The sequence below is a fragment of the Aquarana catesbeiana genome, linkage group LG03 (genome assembly GCF_042186555.1).
Source record: "Aquarana catesbeiana isolate 2022-GZ linkage group LG03, ASM4218655v1, whole genome shotgun sequence".
In the NCBI taxonomy this organism is placed as follows: domain Eukaryota; kingdom Metazoa; phylum Chordata; class Amphibia; order Anura; family Ranidae; genus Aquarana; species Aquarana catesbeiana.
The window spans coordinates 166,020,631-166,040,397 of record NC_133326.1 but is presented as its reverse complement, the minus strand read 5'-3'; the positions used below and the strand labels follow the sequence as shown (position 1 = coordinate 166,040,397).

The window sequence follows — 19,767 nt, the reverse complement described above, 5'->3', positions numbered from 1 at the left end:
TTTTTATATAATTTTTGGGGATATTTATTATAGCAAACAGTAAAACATTGCTTTTTTTTTCAAAATTGTGGATTTTTTTTGTTTATAGCGCAAAAAATAAAAACCACAGAGGTGATCAAATACCACCAAAATAAATCTCTATTTGTGGAGAAAAAAAGGACGCAAATTTTGTTTGGGTACAGCATTGCACGACCGACCGTGCAATTGTCAGTTAAAGCGATAAAAGTGCTCTGGTCAGGAAGGGGGTAAAATCTTCCAGGGCTGAAGCGGTTAAAATAATTATATTTATACATACAGCTTTTCATAGATATTATATTATAAAGTGACTGTTTGCAGATTACTTGATTCTAGACTGTGTTACTTGTCATATACAATGACATCCTGGAAATATATCATTTAAAACAATCATGTTGAATAGATCATCTAATAGATCATGCAAATATAACCACAGTGGGGTTATATTTGTATGATGCAGACACCCACCGTATGTAATTTCGCGCAGGAATCATACCACATTCCTGAGCACATCACATGCAATGTCTGTGTGGTGCCATTTCAGCCATACAGTTTGTATGGCTGCAATCACTTCACATACACACCCAAATGTTGCTGGGCCCTTCGTTTCCTCCACACCCATGCGATGCGATTGTGTCAGACTGCTTTTTTCAATTTGTTTGAGCCCTGGTTCACTGAAGCAATGCTGGAAATGTAGCACATCCTGTGAGTTTTTACACAGCAATGCAAACACACTGTGTACATCCAATCTGCTGCAGGGGTCAATGTTATCTTAACCACACCCAGAAACAGATTGCTAAATGCAGTGTAATTGCTATAATCACATAGCATAGGTATTCACACAAGTTCACTTTCAAGTGCAAAAAAAAATCGGGTAATGCACCATTTTTTGCGGATGTAATTTTATATGAGCCATGCAAAATGTATGTTTCAAATCGCACTGCACATACATCATATATTATGCACACATGAATGCAGAGAGATTCGCGTGTAAATCACATGTGGTGTCTATATCTCACAAGTGTGAACAATCGAAGAGAAACGCACAGAGCATTCATGTGAGACTCGTGTGCGGACATGGTGTGAAAGCCAGATTTATATCTGCATGAAGCATGTACTTGTGGTTCATTTTTTTCAACATTGCTATTTCATACGCACACATGGTTACACATAGGGCAGCCTATTGAGTGTAATGGACTAAACTGCACACAACAAATGCACCACATAAGCTCCTGAACTTTTTAAAGACTTTGAGCCTAGGTTCACACTGCTGTGGGATTGAAATTGTGCGAGTTCAACTGAACTCGCACAATTTCATACCCATATGTTAGTCCGACTTCGGGGGGCAATTTTAGAGACATCTGTGTGGGTTCATGCACAGATGATTATTGAAATCGCACCCAAAGTCACCAAAAGTAGTACATAAACTACCTTTGGGAATCGGTGCAGCGCTGCAAAGTCGGCGTTGCACCAATTCGGATGGTGCCATTTCTGGCAATAGCCGCCGATTTGGCATGCGATTTGACAAGTCAAATCGCATGCCAAATAGCATCAATGTGAACCTATGCTTATAGTCATTTACAGCAAAATGTGCGTCTGTTTAGGGCGTTTGTTGTGTAACCTTAAACGCGTTGCGTTTTTGGCGCAATTGTCATGCAACAGAATTGAGCAGTAAACATCATAAGACAGTAAACACCTGTCTTACATGCATCATACTGATCCTTCCTGTCTTACATGCATCATACTGATCCTTCCTGTCTTACATGTGTCATACTGATCTTTCCTGTCTTAAATGCTTCATACTGATCCTTCCTGTCTTACATGCGTCATACTGATCCTTCCTGTCTTACATGTGTCATACTGATCCTTCCTGTCTTACATGTGTCATACTGATCCTTCCTGTCTTACATGTGTCATACTGATCCTTCCTGTCTTACATGCATCATACTGATCCTTCCTGTCTTACATGTGTCATACTGATCCTTCCTGTCATCATACTGATGCTTCCTGTCTTACATGTGACATACTGATCCTTCCTGTCTTACATGCTTCATACTGATCCTTCCTGTCTTACATGTGTCATACTGATCCTTCCTGTCTTACATGTGTCATACTGATCCTTCCTGTCTTACATGCTCCATACTGATCCTTCCTGTCTTACATGTGTCATACTGATCCTTCCTGTCTTACATGTATCATACTGATCCTTCCTGTCTTACATGCTTCATACTGATCCTTCCTGTCTTACATGCGTCATACTGATCCTTCCTGTCTTACATGCGTCATACTGATCCTTCCTGTCTTACATGCTTCATACTGATCCTTCCTGTCTTACATGTGTCATACTGATCCTTCCTGTCTTACATGTGTCATACTGATCCTTCCTGTCTTACATGCGTCATACTGATTCTTCCTGTCTTACATGCATCATACTGATCCTTCCTGTCTTACATGCATCATACTGATCCTTCCTGTCTTACATGTGTCATACTGATCCTTCCTGTTTTACATGTGTCATACTGATCCTTCCTGACTTACATGCACGCATGTGAGTATTTATATGTGTGTATGTATGAATGCATATTTGTATGAATGTAAATGTGTATATGTGTGTGCATGCATGCATGCATGTGCATATATGTATGTATAGGTTGTTTGTGCAATATTATTAATAATTTATTATTAATAATAAATATATATATATATATATATATATATATATATATATATATATATATATATTTATTGTTTATTATGATAGTATTAAATACTTCTGTATAATTAAAAAATATATATTATATTGTTGATACGATTATTCATTTACATTGAAATATATAATATAATAATTCTATTACATCTTTCAAATATATATGACATGCATACATCATGTAACAGTAAGTTGCCATCATGCATCTTGCAATATAAGCATTGAGCAAGCTGGACCAATTTATTATTTTACGTGGAATTATATCTCATCTGCTTGCTCAATGATAATGATCACAAGTCTGCAAAAGTGAAACTAACTGTCAATCAATAGTAACTCTGCCCTGCCTTGCCCCACCCACAAAGTTCGTTTTAGAGCATAGATATGCTTTGGGTACTGTCTTCAACCTTACTGGTGCATTTACACATCATTTTTATTGTTTTTTTCATGTTGATTTTTTTTTCTTATCACAGTCATGTTACCGGAGCAGAGCCAATAGGTGCTGCACAGCCACAGGGTGAAAGATCGCATCTTCCTCTTCTGACATATCTTGCATACCTCAGAAGGAATCTGGGTCCCTCCTACTTGGCTCTCTCTGCTCTGGACAGCAAGGAAGAGGGGATATGTGACCGAGTTTATAACACCTAATTACAAGGTACAGTGGAACCTTGGATTACAAGCATAATCCGTTCCAGGAGAATGCATGTAATCCAAAGCACTCGCATATCAAAGCGAGTTTCCCCATAGAAGTCAATAGAAACAAAGATAATTTGTTTCGCAATAACTTCTATTGCATGCAATACCGCATGTGGCCAGAGGAGGGGGGGGCGCCGGAGAGCCTTGGAAATACTCAGGGACAGCTTGGCTGAACTCAGAAAGGCTCAGAAACACTCAGGAACTCAGTATTTCTGAGTGTTTCCGAGTATTTCCGAGTGGTTCCGAGTATTTCCAAACGGCTCCGAGCGGCTCTGAACCGTTCACTGGCACCCTCGCACCTGTGGCCAAATGTGGTACTGCACACCCCATTAGCTTGAATTCTGCTTGTTTTGCGAGACAACACTCAGAATCAGAATTTTAAAAAACAGTTGCTCGTCTTTCAAAACGTGCGTTAACCGCTTTACTCGTTAACCAAGGTTCCTCTGTATTTGAAATAGAAAAAAAAATTACACAAGCTGCAATTCTTAGGGCAGCATGTAATGTTTGTCAAAGCAATATATGGCAATTGGGTTAACAACCACTTTAAGAGTGAGAGTTATTCATGATAAAGAATATGCAACCTCTGCAAAAGTTGAATTATGAGAGTGCTACAGGTGATTTTCTTTACTAAAACAGAGGCTTGCTCTAAATGCATAAACAGTCTAAAAAAAAAGTGAGCTATTGTTTAACATACCTACTTTTCTGCTAGTATAAAGCATAAAAAATTCCCATGATAGTACTTAATACTTCAATTAACAGGAAATAGAGATAGCAACTCAATAAATGTTTAAAGTTTTCTGTGTAAATGGCAGCCTTTCAAACATATCTGACCTAATAATAAATGGGCAATGAGTGTAAGAAAAAGGCTTAAGCTGTGTGGGGGAACAAAGAATGGTAAAGGATCAAAAAAAGTATGGAAATGTGGGAAGAACGTGATAAGATTGAAAGAGAAAGAACTAACAAATGTATCACTGGGACAAAATAGGTTAATGGACTAAGTACTGTAAAAAGCATTGCCTGAGGGTTTCTCTTTCAGAAACCAAGAGAAAAATATTGCCTCATAGCTGGAAAAAAAGAAAAGAACAAAAGCCTTCATGTATAAAGTACTGGGTCTTCTGACTCACACGTTTAATAGACAGGGGCATAATGAAGTATCATACATAGTTACATAGTTGGTAAGGTTGAAAAAAGACACTGGTCCATCCAGTTCAACCTGCATGTGTGTGTATGTTTTTGTAACTACCAATTTCACTATCCCTGTACATTATGTTTGCTAACAAAAGTTTTTTTGAATTTTTCCAAACTCCCTGTTGACACTACCCACTTTGGAAGGGAGTTCTACATCCTTTCCGCTCTAACAGTAAAGAATTTCTTACGAAGTTTAAGATTGAACCACCTTTTGTCCAACTTCATTGTGTGGCTGTGTGCCTTTTTTTTTGTTCGTTTTCCCCAGAGTAAAAAATCCCTACTTAAGGATTTGTATTTCACTATCATATCCCCTCTTAAGCGTCACTTCTACAGGAAGAATACATTTAATGTTTGTAGTCATTCCTTATGACTGAGGTCCTCCAACCCCCTGATTAGCTTTGTTACCCGTCTTTTGGCTTTTGTCAGGTCAAGCACTTCCTTTGGCCTTCAGATGTGGGCACATGGCTTGCTGCCGCCATGTTGGTTTGATTTTGTAGATCCCTGCTTGTGTAAAGAGCGATCCCAGGAGGGATGTTCTCTTCCGTTGGCTCCTTTGGACAGGTGGACATCTCCCTGTTCTCAGAGTGTTACGAGCGGACCTACCGGCAGGCTAATGCACAGACGTGTCTGATCTCTATTGCTTGAGACCCTACGTATCTGGTAAGCATTATTACAACTTGCACTCCACTTTAGAAGGTTGGATTAAAGAAGTTTCTGCTCTGTTTTCTGGAGAACTACATAAGGACTCCCCTTTGCAGATCTTTTTCAGATATTATATTATATTATTATATTCTTTTCTTTAATATTCATATATATATGTTTGTGTGTTATTATACACCTTCTCAGAGTACGATCACGGAGTTCTTTTTATATTAATAATGCTGATATTTTGTGCTATAATTTTGTTTTAATTTTTATATTTACAGATTTTTCATATATATATATATATTTTTATATATTTCTTCATATTTATCACTAGAGGTTGAGTGGTTTTGTGCACTTTTTTCTTCTTTTCAAGGTATATGAACTACCTGTCATTTCTGCCCACTGGAGATTCATATGTGCTACAAAATGAACTGGAAGTGGTGAAAACTACCTATTGCTACAAAAAATGTAAATATCGTACTGCTTCCTATTATTTTGAAATGATTTTATCATGACTAACTCATTCTGAAATACAGAAAGGATTATTTTCAGTTATACACAAACAAGATCATGGAAAATGTAGCCACTGCACAGAAACTTTCAAACTAATTTATTGGGCCTTTACCTTGGAAAGATGTCCATTTTACATAGAAATACATAAGGTGTTCCACATACAGCCCCAGTCTTTACTAAGAACTTCAGCTTTTAAACTCCTCTGCACTGATGAATACCAATGAGTTAAACCACCCATTCTTACGTTGTCTCCCTCCTCCAACTACTTCTTCTTTAATGTTAGAACATATGAAATAGATGATTCAGTAAGTAAGAATACTTATTGTAATCACTTTGGTAGGTGGTTGTAGCTGGGAACCCAAATAATTAGGGTTTTCATGGACGCTGGCTTTGCATCTCTAAGGATGCCTAGGTCATTTCCTAGGTCATTCTAGGTCATTCCCTAGGTCATTCTGCATGGTATTTAAATGCTCTGTACAGTCCTACTACAGTCCAAACATAAAAGGTTCCTTTCAAATTGTCCCTAGTGTGTGTATATAATTATAGTAGGGATCTTCTGGGGGACGGTAATTGTTATAAATATATCTATGTACTTTTGTTAGCACTTAATACTGAATATGAGTAAATGTAAAAATGTCTTTTTTAAAATGTGTCCATTTTCAGAGCATTCTAATAATATATTATAAAAACAGTAATGGTAATCATAACATACTTGGATAGGGTATCAATGGCTTCATGCTTGTGGAATGTGTATAATGTAGCATGTGTCCTGAAAGATAGGTAATGAAGAACAATTTCAGCTAAAATCAGGACATTTGGGAACATTTTTTCTACTTGAGCAAAATGCATTGGGGTCAGTAGGGAAAGTTAAATTAATGTGGTTTTTGATGGTTTAAGGATTTTCCCATATCTGTTCTTGTGCCAAAAACAGTCCCTTGTTAGCAAGAAAAACAGTCCACAGAAAGAACAAAAGGAGGAAAACGTAAAATAAAAAGAAGATAAGATTTTTATTCTGCAAGCAAATTTCACTAAAGTAGCTCAATGTGAAAAGTTGGGAGTTGGGAGTTTTTTGGTGAAATTACACTAAATGTAAAATGGGTTATTTTTTGTCCCTACATCTGCTAAAAAGTTGCTGCAAAGAAAATTATGAATAGCCAAGAGCCAATGACTGTGGATGACTGATCTCTATACTAGTAAAAGTCCAGTTATTATGGCAAAATGTCAACTGCTTTATTGGATATAGATTTGCAGAATAGCAGAGCAGACTCAACAGACTGCAAACAATAAATTGATATTAAATACACAGTTTTAGTAAGCCTTTTCCACAGCTCATTTACTCACTCATTGAGTATGCAGCTTCTTTGTCTTTTAATCCTTGCTGATGTACCTGTTGAAGCCATGGCTGCTTCCCCAGGTTTTCAGTTTCAGGGTGGCTCCTTTCTCTTGCAGCATCCTATGGAGCCAATCTTGTATGTAGGGACTAGAGTTGTGTCTCTCTACACTGTGTACATCAATAGAAACACTTATGCCCTGTACACACGGTCCGACGGAATATGTGTGATTGGAGCTTGTTGTTGGAAATTCCGACCGTGTGTGGGCTCCATCGGAATTTCCGACACACAAAGTTTGAGAGCAGGCTATACAATTTTCTGACAACAAAATCCAATCCTTTAAATTCCAATCGTGTGTAGACAAATCCGATGGATAAAGTACCACGCATGCTCAGAATAAATTAAGAGATGAAAGCTATTGGCTATTGCCCCCTTTTTTAGTCCCGACGTACGTGTTTAACGTCACCACATTCAGAACGATCAGATTTTCCTACAACTTTATGTGACTGTGTCTATGCAAGACAAGTTTGAGCCAACATCTGTCGGAAAAAAATGATGGATTTTGTTGTCGGAATGTCCGATCAATGTCCGATCCTGTGTACAAGGCATTAGCCCTAAAGCCTTGGATGACAAGGCATTCCTCCGCTCCTCTTCTCACTTTTCACCAAGCTAACAGACTGGCTCCAGATTGCAAGGTCCACTGTTAACTTTTCCATGTTCAGAGAAGCAGCACTGAGCAAGCACAAGCCAGCAGCATTGTAAACTTGTAAATGGCAAGTGCTTGGGTAAGATTTTAACAAATAGTTTACTTGGGACCTGCTGTAGTGAGATCTTCCAGTTATTACAGTTCCACCAGCAACAGCTTAAGTGGTAATTTTGCTTTAAAGCACTTCAGCCGCAGAAGAACTTACCCCCTCCCCGACCGGGCCATTTTTTGCGATATGGCACTACGTCGCTTTAACTGACAGTTGCAGGGTCGTGCGATGCTGTACCCCAAAAAAATTAGTCCCTTTTTCCCACAAATAGAGCTTTCTTTTGGTGGTATTTGATAACCTCTGCAGTTTTTATTTTTTGCGATATAAACAAAAAAAGACACACTATTTTGAAAAAAAGCAATATTTTTTACTTTTTGCTATAATAAATATCCCCAAAAAATATATAAAAAAACAAATTTCTTCATCCGTTTCATTCAATATGTATTTGTCTACATATTTTTGGTAAAAAAAAAAAAAAAAAAAATGTAATAAGCGTATATTGATTGGTTTGCGCAAAAGTTATAGCATCTACAAAATAGGGGATAGATTTATGGCATTTTTATTATTTTTTTTTTTACTAGTAATGGCGGGTATTGATCGGACACTTTTCACACTATTTTGGGACAATTGACATTTATACAGCGATCAGAGCTATAAATAGCCATTGATCACTGTATAAATGTCACTGGCAGGGAAGGGGTTAACACTAGGGGGCGATCAAGGGGTTAAATGTGTGTCCAAGGGAGTGAATCTAACTGTGGAGGGATGGGACTGCCTGGGGGGAAGAGACCAACTGTTGTTCCCAAGCAGTAGGAACAACAGATCGCTCTCCTCACCCCTGACAGAACAGAGATCTGTCTGTTTACATTGACAGATCTCTGTTCTCTCCTTCTCAGGAGCAATCATAGGTAGCTTCCGGCCATCGTGGCTGCCGGCCACATGCACGGGCTCCTAAGTCATGCTGTGCTTCTTAAGGCGCCTGCCGTACAGCTACGACGATTCACGCAGGAGTGCCATTCTGCCACCGTCAATCGACGGTGGGCAGTAGGCAAGCGGTTAATATTAATCCCTCCCAAAAGGTTGCTTATTTTCTAAGTGGACTTAGGAAATAATGATGATTCACACAGTCGTTACTAAAACCTAGTATTTATAATCCAGACTTTTGATATTTTTTTTAGATTCCATTGCTAGTCTATTGAATGAAACGTATCAAATAATAAGCCAACGGTAAACCGGCAAAGCTGTGTAACTAAGCTAAGTGATGTTTTGCCTTTCAGAAGATGAAATGTTTTGTCCTGTTAAATATGATCTGCTGTTGTGAAACAAGTGTTCTCAGAGGAAACCTTTAAATTGGAGGCATCTATGCTGTGTTATATTATTTAACAAAACAATAGCACTTTCACCATATGCAATGAGCTCAGTTGTTTTGTTTCCCAGACACAAGGGAAGGCAATGAAATAGCTCTGATTTACTGTATGGAAATTGCTGCTACATTTAGGCTTAAATCTATGACATGATATGAATACACATAAAAAGAAAAGGAATAATAAAATGATGAATGAGGTATCATCATTACTAGATAATCACAACCCTGGAGTATTGGAAATGCCAAGTGCCCCCTATCCCTAGGGATCTCATTATTTTTGAGTAGCCACACCTCCTCATTCCAATACATCCCTAAAAGATCTCTCTTTTGCTGAAAAGGGAGAGAACTGTACATCAGTGAAGAGTTGGGGCTTGGAGAGAATGAAGCAGCAGTTTACAATACTTGGGATACATTTTGATGAGGAGGTAAATGTGACCAACATAAATAAGTGAAAATTATTTTCTAAAGCTTATAATACTCACAGACTAGCTCTGTCATTCTAAGACTCAGCTGGAACTTTTTATAATTTTTTTTTTATGATGAAAATAATGATACATTTTAAGCAGCAGATGCTGATGTTTTATTCAATTAACAAGAAGATCTATTATTAAAAGGCAAATAGTGCAAGTACCTGAATTTCTGACTTGGTATCAGCCTCTTGCAATCTCCTGTTTAGCAGAGCTCAAACTGAGAGAGAGATAAACAGCACAAGGAGCCAGTCAGTTTTCCTGAAGTGCTCATTGCGCTAACTAGGAATATGATGATAGCAGGAGACAGCAGAGAGGACCTGAACAGTGTTGCTACTTCTTTTGCTGTCTTTTTATGGGTTGGGCAAAATAGGAACAAAACCTGTAAATGTTACTTAACCACCAGCATACTATAAAAAAAGTGGTGCGCTGTTCTAAAATAATAAGTAACAATACACAATCTCCTTAATAATTCAGTAATCCTAGTGCTGAGTGCACCAAAAATAAATTATTAAAATCCACACAACAGTTTAAATTGTTCAGAATTATATAGTGTGCAAACTTTCCAAAGAAAATGAATATATAGGTCCTTTTCTCCCAAGTGCTTGAAAAAATAACACTTAAATAGTGTTCATAAGTCCACCGTGACAAAGTGCTCCCATCAAAAAACACAATCCTTGCTCCCCAGGGCTTGAAAGAGGTGATTAGTCCCTTCAGATTCCAGCCACCATCTAATCACCTCTATGTACACTATACACTCACCTTCTTGTTAAAACCTAAAATGTCAGAAACGCGTTTTTTTTACAAGCAGCTCCAGCTCAACGTTTTCCAGGTCACTGAGGCACCAGAAATTACGTCACAAGCTCCTCTCAACGCGTTGCATCACTGGTCACATGACTTCCTGAAGACTTTACTGTGGAGGGAATTGACTGTATCAGTGATAGAGGAGGAGCAAAGGGGCATACAGTGAATTGATCCTGATGAGTAACCAAACCGCATTTGTGACCTCTTAGGTCTTAACATGAAGGTCAGCGTATAGTGCACCTAGAGGTGATTAGATGGTGGCTGGAATCTGAAGAGACTAATCACATCTTTTAAGCACTGGGGAGCAAGGATTGTGTTTTTTTGATGGGAGCACTTTGTCACGGTGGACTTATGAACATTATTTGAGTGTTATTTTTTTCAAGCACTTGGAAGAAAATGACCTTAGTATATTAATTTGTTCTTTTATTTCAACAGTTTTTTTATTAAAGTATAAGAAGTACAATTAACATCTTAAGGAATCAGCAATTTTTGGTTAGATAGATAGAAAACAAGTTGTATTTTTCATTATTTTAATTTAGTCCCGAGTAAATCTGTAATTAAATGTTTAAGAACATATAGTAAACGCGTGAGCAATGTTAATAGAATCGAGGACAACTGAAAAAATAAAAGGAACTAACAAGAAATAAAATAAAATAAAATAAAATCATACATCTACACAGTCCAGTAAAGTGTGATATGATATGATCTCCATGCATCTATTTATTTATTTATTTTTTTGGATAGTTTGCACACTATATCCCTTTCATGCCTAAGCCTAATTCTGACATTTGTTGCTTGCAATTTAAAATCTGTATTTTTTGCTAGAAAATTACTTAGAACCCCCAAACTTTATGTATATTTTTTTAGCATAGAAAATAAAATGGCGGTCACACGGTATTTGTGCAGCAGTCTTTCAAACGCAATTTTGGGGGAAAAAAGACACTTTCATGAATTAAAAAAAACTAAACAGTAAAGTTAGCCCAATTTTTTATATAACGTGAAAGGTGATGTTATGCCGAGGAAAATAGATACCTAACATGTCATGCTTTGAAATTGCGCACACTCGTAGAATGGCGACAAACTATAGTACCTAAAAATCTCCATAGGTGATGCTTTAAAAAATATATAGTGGTTACCAGGTTAGAGTTACAGAGGAGGTCTGGAATTATTGCTCTCGCTCAGACGATCGCGACGATACCTCACATGTTTGATTTGAACACCGTTTACATATGCAGGCGTGACTTACATATGCATTTTCTTTGCTATGTGAGCTTGTGGGGACAGGGGTGCTTTCAATTTTTTTTTTTTAATTTATATTTATTTTTTTACATCGTCTCTGTAAAAAAAAAAAAAAAAAAATGTTGATCACTTTTGTTGCTGTCACAAGAAATGTAAACATCCCTTGTGACGGTAATAGGTGGTGACAGGTACTCTTTATGGAGGGAGCGGGGGTCTAAAAGACCCCAAATACCTCCTTTGCACTTCAAAGTAATCAGATCGGCAAAAACGGTGATTCTGAATACTGTAGTGACGTCACTTCCGTGTTTACACATAGGAGACTGAAACAAAGCTGTTTCCGGCTTTGATTCAGTCTCTCTCTAGCTGGCGGAAGTGCTGGATCGCGGATTGGGTCTCCCGGAGGGACGGGAGGCCGGGAACAGCGGCGGGAGGGGGGCATTCCCTCCCGCTCCTCCGGGATAACAACCAAGCAGCTTTTAGTGGCATCGGTTGTTATCCCTAAAGAGCCGACCGCCCGCTCTAAAAAACGGTACCAGGGTGATGCCTGCAGCTGCAAGCATTTCCCCGTTATAACCCCTCGGTGCTAAGGGGATAATTTTGAACAATTTAATGGACAATATTATCACTTTATTGTGTGGTTTTCAACATTTATTGCACTCAGCACTAGGATTACTGAATTAATAAGGAGATTGTGTATTGTTAATTATTATTTTAGAACAGCGCACCCCTTTTTTATAACATTTAGATTTTTCAAGTGTTTGAGTACTTGTTGGGTGGTAGCAGCAGTCCCCCCCCCCCTATATCATTTAGTTCACATATTTTGGTAGTATTTAACCACCACTGTTTTTTTTACTGTACAAAGGAACAAAAAAAGTCACACATGTGTTGTATCCCCATACTCGCGAGGAGGAGCAGAATGTGCTTTGGGGTATAATTCTAAGTATGCCCGTGTTTTGTGTCAAAAATATCTAATTAAAATGACAACTTTGAGAAAAAAAATACATAAAATACTGGTGATAAATAATTTAATCTTCAAAAAACTCACTATTATTGCCTTGTACCTTAGGGATTCTACTAAAGAGGGGTAATTTTAGGGGTGCTTGTACTGCCCTGGAATTTTTGGACTTCAGAAAATGCGATAGGTAGCAGTGAAATCACATGTATAGCTTACCCCCCTTGAAAGCCAAAAGGTGCTTATTGGATTTTGGGCCCTTCTACGCTTCAAACATGTGGTATTCCACATCCCACTGTGTACTGTAATGTATGTATGGTCAGGGAATATAGCTGGCTTAGTATAGCTTCAGCCTATGCAGCTCTCATTCCCTTAAGGCAAGCATGCTACTAGTTCTTCTGGTCAATAAACAGGCAAGTATATATACAAAAAAGTGCAGTGCTGGATATAGACAAACACTGAAAAAATATATATAATTGAAAAAACTGTGCTGAATATAGACAAACACTGGAAAAATATAAAAATGAAAAACACTGTGCACAATGATTCACTAGTGATACCCAAATCAAATTAGTATATATTGTCCATAGGTGTTCCTATACAGTCACAAACCGAGGTGTGGAATAAAGTGCGTGGCTGTCACCACCGCAAACCTTTATCTCACTGAAATAAACGTGCTTAATCTTCATATAGTGGCCATAAATATGTGAGAATCCCTATTGGATGATTCTGTGACTTCCACCGCAAATAAACCCGTCACCATAGAGAGATTTAAGGCTTACCAGACAGCCCTTAAAGAAAGGCATGAAAAAACCTCCACTCTGGATGTTGTCCCTTCTGTGGATGGATCTTGTCCGGAAGCGTTAGGTGGATATTTGCAAACTGTCATCAGACTGTCATCAGTGGAGGGGGGTTCACTCACAGCGATGATAAGCGATGATAAGTATCCAAAAAAGAAGAAATGCTCCAATAGTGTAAAAAGGTTTGACGTTTCTTTATTAAAATTGCCATACAGGCATCCATATAAACAAAATCCTTGCAAGGTATTTTAAAACAGCTCCGACAGAAAACGAAAGTTCGCGCATGCGCAGTCCGTGCGTGCGTGTCTACCCTACGGCCGTTTCGTCAGAAATGACATCATCAGGGGCACGCCTACACGTCCGCGCATGCGCATTATGTACCCGAGCGGCAGAACGAAGGAGTTCAGCCATTGGTCACATAGTTACCGGAGCTACAAAACAGCTGAAGCATTAACAAGGGGTATGTCAATTATTTCAGATGCTGATTAGCCTAGTTCGAACGCATAGGACAGCATAAACCTTTCCTAGTGCCATCTTGTGGACAACTAGGATATTACTTCAGGGTTAAATTTAATTAATATTCTAAACCCAATAAAAAATGCAAAAAATATATAAAAAATTGTACAAATGGCTGAAGGCCGATTCACATCACCCTTCAAGGTAAAAACATTTATGATTCAACAATCATCAAATTAGGGGGATTTCTCCCCATACAATCAAAAATATAACAAAGCATAACACTTTAGATAGTATATCAAACCGAATAAATTGCTAGAAATCAGGATAATATAGCAAAATGAGATAGTTTGCTTTTATAAAAATAAAATATAATAAAATAAAAATCGCCCTTTGAAGGTGAAGACATATATAATATTCCGGTTAGAGGAATTACTCTAAAGACTTCGTGATCTAAATAATATAGAAACCAGGATAGTCCTCTCCTGAAGAACAAGATTGGGAAGTCCTGTTAACCAAGAATGTGGAGGGGACACCAAAAAGGGGGAACCAAAAACATCAACCATTGTTGATGAAACAGTTGATGTCCCACTCCACATTCAAACCCATAGGCACATGACAGCCCAATTTATATATCCAGTTAGTCTCACTTCTAGATATGCTACGTTTACCATTGCTACCTCGCCAGTGTGGTATATATTTTTCGAGGGCAAAAAACGTAGTTGTTTGAGGTCATAGTGTTTTGAAACATTATGTTTGTCAAAACCCCTTCGGATATTGGCAACATGCTCCCCAAGTCTCACCTGTAACTTTCTAGTGGTGCGTCCCACGTATTCTAACCTGCAAGGGCACCTTAAAAGATACACTACACACTTTGTAGTACAGGTGATAAAGGATTTGATCGAATATGTAGTACCTGTTCCTGTTGATGTGAACTCAGTTAATCTTCTCCCCCTGAAAGCATTAATACTACAAACTTGACACTTTCTTCAGGGATAGAAGCCCTTTAGATCTCCAAAGAAAGAAGGTCTTACTGGTGGATCTGGAACATTAGGTGCTATGAAATGCCTAAGATTAGAGGCACCCCTAAAGAGCACACAAGGTTTATCGGCCAATAGCGGCCCCAGAATCCTGTCTTTCTTAATGACAGGCCAATGTCTTTTAATTATGCGTTTTATGGCCCAATGCTGGCTAGAGTAGGTGGTTAAAAAGGCTAACTCGAAATCCTCCCTTTTCTCTACTTGTGGTAATTTGTCAACTAAGAGAGTCTGATGATCCCTGTTTCCTACTTCTACTATTAATGAATCAAGGACCTGACCATCATAGCCCTTGTCTAAAAATCTGGATCTAAGAACCTGAGCTTCTTTATTATAATCCTCCAGGTTGGAACAATTTCTCCTGAGCCGCAAAAATTGTCCCTTTGGGACTGCTGACAGCCAGGAACGGTGATGACAGGAGTCGAGTGGAATATATCCGTTCCTGTCTGTCGTTTTAAAATATGTAGATGTAATAATCCTCCCATTATCTATGGTTATGTTTAAATCCAGAAAGTGAATTTGGGTGGAGTTGACCTCATGAGAGAGAACGATGCCTCTATCATTATTATTCAAAAAGGACAGGAAAGTCATGACAGATTCAATGTCCCCGTCCCATATAAAAAGAATATCGTCGATGAACCTTTTCCAAAAAATAAGTTCATCACCTCTATCATGTAGTACCACATCTTCCTCCCACTTAGCCATGAATAAGTTGGCCATGCTGGGAGCAAATTTTGCTCCCATGGCTACTCCTTTTTTTCTGCAGATAATGAGCTCCATTGTGCCAGAAGTAATTACCGTATTTATCGGCGTATAACATACACTTTTTCCCCTTAAAATCAGGGGAAAATCGTGGGTGCGTGTTATACGCCGATCCCCGCTAATTGTGAGCTATCTGCGGCGATCGCCGCCGACATTCACATAGCAAGTAGTTTTAAATATGGTGCCGCGGAGTTCGGAGGGACTCGGTGGCGCTGAATGAGCGCCGCCGAAATCACAGAGCCGAGATACACATAGTCGAGTGTATTTGGCTCTTTCTGATGCCGCTCACAGTCACGCCCAGTCCCGCCATTGGACCTGTGTTATGTCCATCATAGGGCGGGACTGGGAGGGACTGTGAGCGGCGCCGAAAAGAGCCGAATACACTCGACTATGTGTATCTCAGCGGCGTTCGTTCAGTTCCGCCGGCGCCGAGTCCCTCCGAACTCCGCGGCGCCATATTTAAAACTACATGCAGCTATGTGTATGGCGGTGGTGGCGGCAATAGGCATGGACACTGGGGGCAAGGCTGCACTGACCACTGGGGCAAAGCTGCTCTGACAAGGCTGCACTGGGGCAAGGCTGCACTGACAAGGCTGCACTGGGGCAAGGCTGTACTGACAAGGCTGCACTGGGGCAAGGCTGCACCGGGGCAAGGCTGCACTGACAAGGCTGCACTGGGGCAAGACTGCACTGACAAGGCTGCACTGGGGCAAAGCTGCACTGACAAGACTGCACTGACAAGGCTGCACTGGGGCAAGGCTGCACTGACAAGACTGCACTGGGGCAAAGCTGCACTGACAAGGCTGCACTGGGGCAAAGCTGCACTGACAAGGCTGCAATGGACACTGGGTCAAGGCTGCACTGACACTGAAAAGGCTGCAATGACACTAACAAGGCTGCAGATGAACACTGATGAAGCTGCATTAATGGGCATTTTAATGTAAGTTTCTTTTCCTTAAACTTCCCTCCTAAAAGTTTTTTTCCTTAAAATTCTCTCCTAAACTTGGGGTGTGTTATACGCCGGCGCGTGTTATACGCCGATAAATACGGTATGTTTCATCGAAAAATCCAGTAGCTCCACCACAAATTTCTTTTGCGTGATTGAGATACTGGAGTCCCGATGAAAAAAGAATTGCACCGCTTCGTGACCTAAATGGTGAGAGATGGCCATATAGAGCGATGCTATGTCTGCGGTTACCAGTAAGTAAGTTGATTTTCACTCTATCTCCCCAAGCAGGTTGATAACATGCTTTGTGTCTTTTAAAAAGGAGGGGGTTCCCATCACCAGTGGTTGTAAGTACTTATCGATGTACTTCCCAACTCTTGATGTAACCGAGTCAATTCCACTGATGATGGGTCTCCCAGGGGGATTAGTCAAAGTTTTATGTATCTTTGGTAATATGTACATAACTGGCATCCGTGGTGCCAAGGGTACCAGAAATTCTTTTTCCTTCCTATTCAGAATGCCCATATCATAACCCTTCCGGACAAGTGTTTTTAAATTCTGTTTAAACTTGGATGTGGGATCGGCCGATAAGGGAGAGTATGTTTCAGAATCTGCGAGGATCCTTGACAACTCATTAGAGTAAGCCTCCTTGTCCAAAACGACAATAGCCCCTCCCTTATCAGCGGGGCGGACCACTATGTCTTTTCTTTTACAAAGCGATTCCATTCCCACAACAATATCCTGCCTGGATCGGGTGGCCCTTGTGTTCAAGTTAGCCAAATCCTATGTTTTTTGCCCTCGAAAAATATATACCACACTGGCGAGGTAGTAATGGTAAACGTAGCATATCTAGAAGTGAGACTAACTGGATATATAAATTGGGCTGTCATGTGCCTATGGGTTTGAATGTGGAGTGGGACATCAACTGTTTCATCAACAATGGTTGATGTTTTTGGTTCCCCCTTTTTGGTGTCCCCTCCACATTCTTGGTTAACAGGACTTCCCAATCTTGTTCTTCAGGAGAGGACTATCCTGGTTTCTATATTATTTAGATCACAAAGTCTTTAGAGTAATTCCTCTAACCTGAATATTATATATGTCTTCACCTTCAAAGGGCGATTTTTATTTTATTTTATTATATTTTATTTTTATAAAAGCAAACTATCTCATTTTGCTATATTATCCTGATTTCTAGCAATTTATTCGGTTTGATATACTATCTAAAGTGTTATGCTTTGTTATATTTTTGATTGTATGGGGAGAAATCCCCCTAATTTGATGATTGTTGAATCATAAATGTTTTTACCTTGAAGGGTGATGCGAATCGGCCTTCAGCCATTTGTACAATTTTTTATATATTTTTTGCATTTTTTATTGGGTTTAGAATATTAAATAAATTTATCCCTGAAGTAATATCCTAGTTGTCCACAAGATGGCACTAGGAAAGGTTTATGCTGTCCTATGTGTTCGAACTAGGCTAATCAGCATCTGAAATAATTGACATACCCCTTGTTAATGCTTCAGCTGTTTTGTAGCTCTGGTAACTATGTGACCAATGGCTGAACTCCTTCGTTCTGCCACTCGGGTACATAATGCGCATGCGCGGACGTGTAGGCGTGCCCCTGATGATGTCATTTCTGACGAAACGGCCGTAGGGTAGACACGCATGCGTGAACTTTCGTTTTCTGTCGGAGCTGTTTTAAAATACCTTGCAAGGATTTTGTTTATATGGATGCCTGTATGGCAATTTTAATAAAGAAACGTCAAACCTTTTTACACTATTGGAGCATTTCTTCTTTTTTGGATACTTATCATCGCTTATCATCGCTGTGAGTGAACCCCCCTCCACTGATGACAGTCTGATGACAGTTTGCAAATATCCACTTAACGCTTCCGGACGAGATCCATCCACAGAAGGGACAACATCCAGAGTGGAGGTTTTTTCATGCCTTTCTTTAAGGGCTGTCTGGTAAGCCTTAAATCTCTCTATGGTGACGGGTTTATTTGCGGTGGAAGTCACAGAATCATCCAATAGGGATTCTCACATATTTATGGCCACTATATGAAGATTAAGCACGTTTATTTCAGTGAGATAAAGGTTTGCGGTGGTGACAGCCACGCACTTTATTCCACACCTCGGTTTGTGACTGTATAGGAACACCTATGGACAATATATACTAATTTGATTTGGGTATCACTAGTGAATCATTGTGCACAGTGTTTTTCATTTTTATATTTTTCCAGTGTTTGTCTATATTCAGTACAGTTTTGTCTATATCCAGCGCTGCACTTTTTTGTATATATACTTAGTGGTGCCCCCTATCAGGGTTATAGTGTTCAGCTGCAGGACACCTTCTTCACAGGTTTTTTGTTCATATTTTTCATTCACAATTTTTGTACACCTAGCGCAAATTTTTCTTTTAGAATAATAAACAGGCAAGTGTTCATTCTGGGGGCAGGCAGAGACGTGGTCAGTATGCAGACAAATTGTTGGTCCAGGCAGCAGGCAGAAACATGGGCAAAAGAACAAGCAAAGGTTTGGTAGACAGGAGATCAGAAAAGGCAAATGACAGCTAGGCACATGAGAAACACCCTTACCACACTGCGCAGTCCAATACCTAAGACTAATACTGCAGTGAAGTGTGGTAGCAACAGAAAGTGCCCATTATGTAATACCCAGGTTGTAAGGGACAATAGGGACAATAATAATGCATACCTTGCCTTATTCCATCTTTGGTGCATACAAGGCATTTCTTTGGGGGTTTCCCTTGAGTTTGGATAGAAGGGAGGAGATCAGAGAAGTGTCTCTTATGCAGACTGAATCTGAATGAAGGCTTTCAAGAATTCCCTGAAATGCTTTATGGAATAAGGGTGACAAAGGTACCACTCTATTTTTCTGCTGCTATCAATATACAATGAGCATCCAGGGCTCAAGCTGGCTATCTCTCCTTTCGTACATGTGAAAATCAAACATGTAACATGTAACCTGTAGCCCTCCCAACAACCTAACCCCATATCTGCTGCATTTACTAGGGAGATGCAGCTTGATGTTAAGTCTGCCTGTAAAGTGGAAACAAATGTTTTTCAAGGG

The 19,767-nt window shown here is 39.3% G+C and overlaps 1 protein-coding gene across 27 annotated transcripts in view; it reads right to left on the bottom strand.

Annotated features, from left to right (window-relative positions):
- The window catches only part of CELF2 (CUGBP Elav-like family member 2), a 785,403-nt gene that overhangs the window by 28,701 nt on the left and 736,935 nt on the right, over positions 1 to 19,767 (bottom strand). For 10 of the 27 annotated variants that reach the window (XM_073619453.1, XM_073619451.1, XM_073619452.1 and 7 more), the window contains one exon: positions 6,474 to 6,530. The exons of the other annotated variants lie outside the window; for them this stretch is intronic. In XM_073619453.1, coding sequence (XP_073475554.1) covers positions 6,474 to 6,530 — 57 coding nt within the window. The remainder of the gene's footprint in view (positions 1 to 6,473; positions 6,531 to 19,767) is intronic. 27 annotated transcript variants of the gene reach the window in all.